Source organism: Piliocolobus tephrosceles, chromosome 10, assembly GCF_002776525.5.
Source record: "Piliocolobus tephrosceles isolate RC106 chromosome 10, ASM277652v3, whole genome shotgun sequence".
NCBI classification, from domain to species: Eukaryota; Metazoa; Chordata; class Mammalia; order Primates; family Cercopithecidae; genus Piliocolobus; species Piliocolobus tephrosceles.
In genome coordinates this window covers 52,972,573-52,983,284 of record NC_045443.1, presented here as the reverse complement: position 1 = coordinate 52,983,284, position 10,712 = coordinate 52,972,573, and the positions used below count along the sequence as shown (strand labels likewise).

General features: G+C 45.6%; 1 protein-coding gene across 2 annotated transcripts in view; it reads left to right on the top strand.

Annotated features, from left to right (window-relative positions):
* Nucleotides 1-3,043: 3,043 nt before the first annotated feature.
* Nucleotides 3,044-10,712, top strand: part of PYM1 (PYM homolog 1, exon junction complex associated factor) — a 26,762-nt gene continuing 19,093 nt past the window's right edge. The window contains exon 1 of one of the 2 annotated variants that reach the window (XM_023210840.2): nt 3,044-3,254. In XM_023210840.2, the coding sequence (XP_023066608.1) occupies nt 3,218-3,254 (37 nt within the window). In that variant the 5' untranslated portion in view covers nt 3,044-3,217. Of the gene's footprint in view, nt 3,255-3,794; nt 3,918-10,712 lie in introns of those variants that run through there. The other variant, XM_023210841.3, reaches the window with a different exon arrangement.

The following is a 10,712-nucleotide window of genomic DNA, read 5'->3' as shown; positions in this document are numbered from 1 at the left end:
GATGCATACATACACACACCTAATATATACATATTTTTTTGTGGAAGTTAGATAGGAAAGGGAATTAATACATGAGGCCCTCTAGTGGGAACAGGGGTATCTAAGCAGTTCTTGATTATTTCAAGACAGGCTTGTTGGAACAGACTCCTCCACATTTGCCAGAAATATAGCTGCTGAGTAATAGGGTTTGGGAGTATTGTTGTTGTATCTAAACTGGAGATTTCGGGCATAGGTTGAAGAGGGTCTCTTGCTCCTGTGCCCCTCCGGATCTCACCCTCTCACCCCCAATCATAAAAAGACAAGGGCCAAAGGCCGGGCGCGGTGGCTCACACCTGTAATCCCAGCACTTTGGGAGGCTGAGGCAGGCGGATCATGAGGTCAGGAGATCGAGACAATCTTGGCTAACATGGTGAAAACCTGTCTCTGCTAAAAATACAAAAAATTAGCTGAGCGTGGTGGCACGTGCCTGTAGTCCCAGCTACTTGGGAGACTGAAGCAGGAGAATCACTTCAACCCGGGAGGTGGAGGTTGCAGTGAGCTGAGATCATGCCACTGCACTCTAGTCTGGGCAACACCAGCGAAACTCTGTCTCAAAAAAACAAAACAAACAAACAAACAAAAAAAAACAAGACAAGGCCCTTGACACTCCCCATCCTTTGTCTTTACAGTATTCTCTTCACTGTTAGCAAAGCTTCATCTCCTTCCTCTATGACCTCCTTAGTCATAGTAAACAAACTCGTCTGAAGGCCTTTTATACACCAAGTCCTGTACTTATTCTGCAATACAAGCAAAAACATAGTCCAGTTTAGGGACTATACCAATGAGTTGTGCAATGTGTGTAAAGCCTCTCTGGTCTGAGCTACTTTAAACAAACATACAATATAAGAATAGGTCCCCTAACACCTCTGCCTATCAGTTTTCTGTCCCTGGATCTTTCATTTAGAAATCTTGGAACGATATTAATCTCTAAGGCACTCAGCTTGCCTTGCAAAGAATGCTTAAAGTAATGCCACCCTATGTATTACCTGTGTTTCTCACTCTATCGTCTTTAGATATGTCCCTAAATAAAGGTGAAGACATTCCTCTTAAGATAGTTTTTTGTACTTCAAAGTGAGGTGTAATGTTATCTCTCTCGAATAAGGAATAAGGTTGAATCAGTCTTACTCTAGACTTCTTTGTGTCTTCTTTAGGATCTGTGCTCCATCATACCCCAAGTCAGTTACTGGGGGGTGTGGGTGGGGGAAGAAAAGCCAAGAAACATCTAAGAAGGAGGCGTTTAATGCCTACGGTTCCAGGTGCTCATTTCTTTAATCAACCACATCATAAAAATCAGAAAGAAAGAAACCGCAATGAACAAAGGGAAAGGAAAAAACAACAGCCTGTTCTCCCCGGCCTTTTTTGCCCCGTTCCTCCTCAGGGTGGGGGTCCACATCCGGGGCCCAGGGTTGGGTCCCAGGCAGGTCTACTAAGCAGACAATTGAGTTTCACTTCCTGTCAACCCCAGTGCTGAGGCAGGATGTCTGGGGGTGGGAAGGGGGCCTAGGGTTGGTAGTGAACAGGGGCCACTTTAGGTTTCCCTCCTACAGAAAGGTTTATTGAGCAGCCTCTGGAAGCTGCAGAGACCACTCCTAAGGTAGTTCAGTCAAGACCAACGTATCCATTAGTTTGTAGAAGCTTCTTCCCACACTCTAACGTCTAATCGTAACAAGGTTAAGGACAAGATGTTAGACCCTGCAGGGTCTGAAGCACAATTGGTGAAAGGAGAGCAAAGGTTTAAGATCACAGTTTAAGAACACTTGCAATAACTGTGTATTGTATGCAAATACTTTTTATTTATTTTGAGACTGAGTCTTGCTCTATCAGACAGGCTGGAGTTCAGTGGCATGATCTTGGCTCACTGCAACCTCCGCCTCCCGGGTTCAAGTGATTCTCCTGCCTCAGCCTCCCGAGTAGGACCCTGGGGTCCTCCCGGTGGTGCGTGCCTGGGATTACAGGCACGCACCACCACACCCAGCTAATTTTTGTATTTTTAGTAGAGACAGGGTTTCATCATGTTGGCCATGGCTGGTCTCGAACTCCTGACCTCCAGTGATCCACCCACCTCGGCCTCCCAAAGTGCTGGGATTACAGGCATGAGCCACCGCGCCCCGCCTGGAAATACTTTTTAAATGAGCCTTCGCTCCCCACCCCCAGATATTCTGAATTGGCCTCTAGTGGAAGTCAAGGAGATGGAGGACGGGAAGGAAGGCAAGCTGCGGCCCCCAGAAAACTTCTGAGGCCTAATTTGTGTTATAAAGGTCCTGGACGGAGTCTCACTCTGTCGTCCAGGCTGGAGTGCAGTGGCAGGATCTCGGCTCACTGCAACCTCCGCCTCCTGGGTTCAAGAAATTCTCTGCCTCAGCCTCCCGAGTAACTGAGATTACAGGCGCCCGCCACCATGCCCGGCTAATTTTTTTGTATTTTTAGTAGAGACGGGGTTTCACCATCTTGGCCAGGTTGGTCTTGAACTCCTGACCTCCTGATCCACCCGCCTTGGCCTCCCAAAGTGCTGGGATTACAGGCCTGAGCCACTGCGCCCGGCTTTAGTTTTGTTTTTTAAATGGGACATGCTGCCTAGTGTAAGAGGTAATCACCAATATTTACCTCCTCCCTCCTTCCTGGTTCCAGGGGTACTGCTGGACATTAAACTAAGCCAAAGTGGGGACATATGGAGGAAGGTAAAAGGATTGATAAGGAAAAAGCTATATGAGGGTGGAGCAGGGCAGAGTTGACACCTGAGGAGAAGAACCTGCAGCCGGGCCCCTCCCAGGCTGTAAGGGAAACAAGTTTAACAGAACTTAGCCCTGAAGGAACAACAGTTGCTGAAATGGGCAGCGGAGGGAAGAGCTTTTGGGTTCATCTGAAGAATAGGGAGGTACGGGACAGGAGAGGACTACAAATGGAGTGACCCTACGGGACCGGATTATTGGCGAGCTGCCCCGCTTTAGATCCTCAGCGGTTGGACGAGTTTAATTAGAATACTAAGTAGGTCCGCCCAGAAGCCTTTACCCTGCCCTCTGACCCTAGGGCCCAACCCAAGGAGGCACTCAGGGTTAGGAGGTCTGGGCGAGAAGCAAGTAGGGACCTCATCACTTCGCCGCCGAATCTCCGGCGCCGCCCAGCGGGGCAGAGCCAGGCCAGGGCCGCCCGCCCAACCTGGCCAGCTGCCTCTTCGGCCATGGAAGCTGCCGGCAACCCTGCGGCTACGGAGACAGGTGACCGACCAGTGGCGCTCTCCGCCTTGCACGCCCCTCCCGCGGGTCTCTGGAGGTTGACTGGGGCGGCCGACAGCAATCGGCACGCGAATTCGACCTCCCCACCTTCTTAGAGAGGGTTACATGGGGTCTTACAACCGTCCCCAGAAACACTTGTGCACCCCAGTGCGTTCCTGGAGTTTGTCTGCTCCACGTCACCAAGCCGCTCTCAGGTCTGGGTGCAGGCCAAAACCTGGATAGTCTTCTTTTCTTCATTTATAAGGCCCCCTTTTTGGGTGCAGGTGGGCCTTGCGCCCTTTTCCCTCGCAGGTCCTGGACAAACGGGGAGTTCCTGGGATGAGAGGGACTGTGCCTCGGAACTTCTCTTGGCTCCCCGAGGACTGTTTTACAGGCAGCAAGCGCTCAATAATGGTATCGGTGGCAGTAAAAGAGCCCACGGCTTTATTTTATTAACTATTTCAGCTTCTCCCCTCTTCCTCCTCCTCCTCCTCCTCCACCTCCGCCCATGAAATGGTGCACTCTCCCTTTAAGACTAAGATGGTGGCTTGCTACGATCGGGACTCCACTTCCGGTGGGGAGGGGGGCGGGACCCCAGCCCGCTCACGCCGGAAGTGGTTTGCGTTTTCAAGATGGCGACTCCCTATGTTACTGACGAGACCGGCGGTGAGTGCGGGAGGCGCGGAGCCGCTTCTCCCCGGGCTCTCGGGGCAGGGGTTCGGACTTGGAAAGGGGTCTGTGCCCCGCCCATCCCGGGGCCCCTCCTTTGCCCCGCCCCCCGGACCGCCTTCCCCATTCATTCTCTCCTGCGGGGTGTCTCCTGCGCCCCCTTCTGGTCTCGTGTTTGGGGGTCTCTGCTTCCGGTCACCCAAACCCTGGGGTCCTTCAGTGCTAGTCTCTGCTTCAGGACCCTCACGGGCCCTTAGCTTTTCTCCAGCAGTTGGAGCACTCATGTCTCTTATAGATTCTTCAGCGTTGGGGACTCCTACACTCTCAGTTCCCTCCAATTCCTGCCCTCCTACTTTTCCCCTCCCCCATCTCAGCTATACTTGCTTTCTGCCCTACCTCAGTCCCGTTTTCATTATTTTTCTCGAAGCGGTATTTGCTGAAGACCTTCTAGTTTCTACATAGTACTTTTTCCTCTCCCTTATCTTCATTTGTTGGGTCACTGAGGTTTAGAGGTGTGAAGGGAAGAGGACCCTAATATAACTTTCAGCTTGAGTTTTCTCCCTGATGGAGCCACCCTTCGCTATCTTCTCCCGTGATGGTGATAGAAATTGAGGGGTCTAAGGTGGGAAAAGGCAAACAGGAAAGTGTCTAGTGGCTTTTCTCCGAAGCCCTTTGACAAGTGAATAAAACCCACTATTCCTTCTGACTAGAGAAGAATTTCCAGCCTGGCTGGTCGAGATGCTGAAGTGTCTGCTGTGTATGTGAGGTGTATGTGTTGGAAACGGAGAATCACAGCTTTTATCATGGTTTTGTCCCTTCCTAATGGCCTCATCTTTAGAAAAATATGCGTAGTAGTAATAGCTACTCAATGATGATCAAATAAGATAATATATGTGAAAGCAATTTACAAAATGCTGTGCAAGTGCAAAGTGTTTCTGTTTTTGTAGCCCTCATATGTGTAGTCTGTAGAAGTAACACTGTGCCTGTGCCTTGGTACACACGGTCTGTTTTAAAATGTGCCATTTTGCTTCTTGCTCTGCTGCTTTCCATGTTCCTTACACCTCTTCCACCTGTCTTATGGTACCTGATGACAATCCAGGTTGCTGCTACTTCTTCCCAACCTCACAATTTAAAAGTGGTACTACCTCTTTCCTTCTGTTCTCTACCGAGTAGCTCCTTCATGAATTACCAATTTTTAATGTGTGCTTTGAAAATACTACTTATCCAGTATATTTCTCTTTACTCTTAATCATTTTCTTTACTCTGACTCCGTGAAAATCCAGGTATCACATCTCACCCTACCTTGCCACTAAAAGCTGTTTTCTGTTTTTAGTGACTATGCGGAAGAGAAGAAGGAATAAACTGCTTTTTTATTTTCCTTTACTATGTCCAGATCATTGATCTACCACTGTCACTCTAATCCTCATGGAAGGTATTGCCATGCAATTATAGCAGTTTCAACTTTAGTGTCATCATTTACTGCCCACAAGGACCCAGACCTATTGCATCATATTTTTTTCTCTCCTCTTTTTCTTGCTGTCATTTTCAGTGTCTCCAGCACCATTGGAATACTCTGATCTCAGAGTTCCTCAGCATGAGACGGTCGACTTTGCTTTGTATTTTCAAACCGGTTGCACATCAGAATCAGTACAACCTGGATCTCATCTAGGACACCGCTTTTTCTTCAGGTGCTCCCCATCACTTTAGCCTCCTTATCAGTCACCTATTTCACTATCTTAAACCCTCAGGATCAGCTTTGTGTCCTCAGGTTCTCTGGTTCTTGACCTTTCCATTTCATTGAATTTGTCAGTACCTTGTGGCCTTTGGTGCTGCCCAGCTAGACCTCTGTGACCAGCCACTTTGATAATATCCTCTTGCTTTCTTTATTCATTTTGATTTTCTATACTAAGCAGGCACTTCTGTTATCTCTAATGATGGCTATGATTAGAGATGTTTTCTTGGCTTCTTCTAGGCCACAGCATGTTGCTAGAGAAAAAGTACAGAAGCTATCAGATTCAATATAACTTAATATTAACTTCTGCCAAGATCATGGCTTCTAATCATTCTTTTCTTTTTAAAACAATTTTTTGCTAGGCACGGTGGCTCACGCCTATAATCACAGCACTTTGGGAGGCTGAGGTGGGTGGATCAACTGAGGTCAGGAGTTCAAAACCGGCCTGACCAGTATGGTGAAACCCCATCTCTACTATAACTACTAAAATTAGCTGGGTGTTGTGGTGTGGTGGTGTGGGCCTGTCATCTTAGTTACTCGGGAGGTTGAGACAGGAGAATCGCTTGAACCCAGGAGGCGGAGGTTGCAGTGAACTGAGATCGCGCCACTGCACTCCACTCTGGGCAATAGAGCGAGACTCTGTCTCAAAAATAAATAAATAAATAAAAATTTAAATTTATTTTTTATGTTCTTCTATAGCTGTTTTTCCCAAACTTTTCCAGCTCTGTGTGACCATCCCTTTTAATTCTCCTTTTGGCAGATGACTTCATTTTTATTTTACTGAAAAATCAATGCCTATCATTTTTGTTTCCTTTTTCTTCATAGCAAGATTTTGTTTCTTTCTTTCTTTTTTTAAAATGTAGGGACGCAGACTTGCTATGTTGCCCAGGCTGGTTTTAAACTCCTGGCCTCAAGTGATCTTCCCACCTCAGTCTGCCAAAATGTTGGGATTACGGGTGTAAAGAGCCTTTACCTCTCCCCAGATTTCTTGAATGTGAAGAAATTTACTCCGATATTTCTGTTTCCTTGCTGCCTATTTGTTTCTTCGCTCTTTGCAGACATTATTTCTAGCACTACCCTCTCTCGAGTTGCCTATCCCTTTTTCTAATTGTTTGGTAAATATCTTCACTCTTGGATGTACTGTCATACCTCAAATCCAACTTGACCAAAACCAGTATCACAGTATCAGTTTTTCCATCACTATTTCTGTTAAAGGCACCATTGTTCTAGCCAACCCAAGATAAACTTTTGTGTTGTTTCTTTTTTTTTTTTTTTGAGACGGAGTCTCACTCTGTCTCCCAGTAGCGTGATCTCGGCTCACTGCAACCTCTGCCTCCGTGGTTCAAGCGATTCTTCTGCCTCAGCCTCCTGAGTAGCTGGGATTACAGGTGCGCATCACCACGCCTGACTAATTTTTGTATTTTTAGTAGAGATGGAGTTTCATCATGTTGGTCAGGCTGGTCTTGAACTCCTGACCTCGTGATCCACCTGCCTCGGCCTCCCAAAGTGCTGGGATTACAGGTGTGAGCCACTGCGCCCGACTGTTTCTTTTTTTAATATTCTAACTATACTTGATTTTTTAGAACACTTAGATTTATAGAAAAATTGAGAAGATGCTACAGAGATTTCCCATATACCCTACACTCGGTTTCCCCTATTGCTGTCATCTTACATTAATATGGTACTTTGCTTTTAATTAATGAAGCAATATTGATATATTATTATTAACTAGAATCCATACATCATTTCATTAGTTTTTTTCAGACAGGGTCTGCTTTGTCACCCAGGCTGGGGTGCACTGGTGCAGTCACCATTTACTGTAGTCTTAACTTCTGGGCTCAAGTGATCCTCCCACCTCAACCTACTGAGTAGCTGGGACTACAGGTACACACCACCACTCCTGACTCATTTTTGTATTTTTTGTAGAGATGCAGTCTTGCTCTGTTGCCCAGTCTGATCTCAAATTCCTGGGCTCAAGTGATCCTCACGCCTGGCCTCCTAAAGTGCTGGGATTACAGGTGTGAACCACCACACCTGGCTGATTTCCTTAGTTTTTACTTAATTTATTATTTATTTATTTATTTATTATTTTTTTGAGACAGAGCTTTGCTCTTGTTGCCTAGGCTGGAGTGAAATGGCGAGATCTTGGCTCACCGTAACCTCCACCTCCCGAGTTCAAGTGATTCTCCTGCCTTAGCCTTCCAGGTAGCTGGGATTACAGGCGTGCGCCACCCTGCCCAGCTAATTTTGTATTTTTAGTAGAGACGGGGTTTCTCCATGTTGGTCAGGCTGGTCTCGAACTCCCGACCTCAGGTAATCTGCCCACCTCAGCCTCCCAAAGTGCTGGGATTACAGGTGTGAGCCACCGTGCCTGGACTTTTTACCTGATTTTTTTGTTGTTGTTCCAGGATCTTATCCAGGTTAATACATAATATTTAGTTCTCATGTCTCTGTCAGAGTCCAAGCTCCTCTTGGCTGTGACATTTTCTCAGGCTTTCCTTGTTTTCGATGACCTTGAGTTTTTTTTTTTTTTTTTTTTTTGAGACGAAGTCTTGCTCTGTCGCCCAGGCTAGGGTGCAGTGGCCGGATCTCAGCTCACTGCAAGCTCCGCCTCCCGGGTTCACGCCATTCTCCGGCCTCAGCCTCCCAAGTAGCTGGGACTACAGGCGCCTGCCACCTCGCCCGGCTAGTTTTTTGTATTTTTAGTAGAGACGGGGTTTTACCGTGTTAGCCAGGATGGTCTTGATCTCCTGACCTCGTGATCCGCCTGTCTCGGCCTCCCAAAGTGCTGGGATTACAGGCTTGAGCCACCTCGCCCGGCCTAAAGTGACATTTTCATCACATCATATCAGGGTACATAGAATCACAGTGATTTTTTACTGTTAATTTTTTTGTTTTTTTGAGACAGAGTCTTCCCTCTGTTGCCCAGAGTGGAATGCGGTGACACCGTCATGGAGGTCATGGTGACACCTTGACCTCCCAGGCTCAATCGATTCTCCCACCTCAGCTTCCTGAGTATCTAGGATCACAGGCGTGTGCCATCATGCCTGGCTAATTTTTTTTTTTTTTTTTTTGGTAAAGATGGGGTCTCACTATGTTGCCTGGGCTGGTGTTGAACTCCTGAGCTCAAGGTATTGTCCCCCTTTGGCCTACCAAAATTCTGGGATAACTAGGCATGAGCCACTATGCCCAGCCTGTTAGTATTGACCATGATCATCTGGCAGAGATACTGTTTGTAAGGCGTCACTGTAAAGTTACACTTTACCCCCTTCCTTTCCATACTGTAGGGAAGTCACTATTCCTAGCCCATGCATGAGGAGTAGAGAGTTGTGCCTCCTTAAAAAAAGAGATTAAGGGCTGGGCATGGTGGCATATGCCTATAATCCCAGCACTTTGGGAGGCTGAGGCTGGAGGATCGCTTGAGGCCATCCTAGGAAACATAGCAAGACCTCGTATCTACAAAAAGATTAAAAAAAAAAAAAATGAGCTGAGTAAGATGGCACACAGCTGTGGTCCCAGCTGCTCAGGGAGCCTGAGGGGGGAAGCTTGTTTGAGCCAGGGAGGTTGAGGCTGCATTGAGCCATGCTTGTGCCACTGTACTCCAGCCTTGGTGAGAGTGAGACCCTATCTCAAAAAAACTAAAAAAAACACATTATTTGGCATTCTTCTGCCCAGATTTTTTTCTTTCCCCTTGTTTGTTTATTAATTTATGTATATCAATATGGACTTATAGATGTTTATTTTATATGGTAGGTTATAATCCAGTACTGTTTTATTTGCTTTATTGCTCAAATGTTCCAGTTTTGAACATTGGGAACCCTTTTTAGTTTTTTACTTGGCCCATCTCCCTTTGACATTCGCCATCATTGCAGGTTATGATTTTGTTCTCTGCTCCAGTCCTGTGGTCTGCCATTTCTCTAAGAAGCCCTTGTTCTTTTTACTGAAGAATAATGTTAGAAACTAAGATCTGATCGCTGGGTGTTTTTATTTGTATGGGAGTTTTTTTTTTTTTTAATTTATGGGAGTTTTATTTTTTATGATTATTTTTATTATCTTTTACTTCTCTCTTGCCTTCCTCACGTATATCATTTATCAAAATATCATTCTTTTATTCCTACTGCTGTTACCCTTATCCCATCTTCAGTAATTGTTAGCTATATAACCCTGGGAATTTAAGTCTTAGTTTTCTCATCATTGAAATTGGAATAACTCCTTCAACACAGGATTATTATAAGTATTAAAATTTAAATAAAATAATTTGCATGTTTGGCACATAAAAAGTGTCCAACACATTGTTCTGTAATTGTTACTATTATGTAAGGGTTATTGTATGGGTTAGAAGAAATTACTATATATGGCCAAGTACCAGGCATAGTGTACTTGGGCCATTCTAAGTGCCTGCTAAAATTCTAGTTTCTGTTGTCCTGCAAATATTACTGTGACCTCCTAAACAGGTCATCCTATTTCCAGTCTCTCTCTTGTTTCATTTTTTCTGATACACTGCTACCAGATTACTGCTCCTTAAGTATAAATTTAGTTATGTAATTTTTGTTCAATATTAATTCATCAACCCAGAGTCTGCTGTTATATTTGGCATATATCTTTCTAAACTGTTTTAAACATAACAGAATCAGATGGTATATACATTTTTATATCTTGCCTTTTCATTTAGCCTTATGAGGTAAATGTTTTTCCTTGCTATTAAAAGCTCTGTAAACATCTTTTAAAATACTGGCAGAGTGTTTTATAGTTTGGGCATGCACCTTATCTTACCTTTCTTCTGTTATTGGACTTGTAGATTGTTTTCAGAATTTTTTTTTTTTTTTTTTTTTTGGGGGGGACGGAGTCTCGCTCTGTCACCCAGGCTGGAGTGCGGTGGCGGATCTCGGCTCACTGCAAGCTCCGCCTCCCGGGTTCACGCCATTCTCCTGCCTCAGCCTCCTGAGTAACTGGTACTACAGGCGCACGCAACCATGCCCGGCTAATTTTTTGTATTTTTAGTAGAGACGGGGTTTCACCGTGTTAGCCAGGATGGTCTCGATCTCCTGACCTCGTGATCC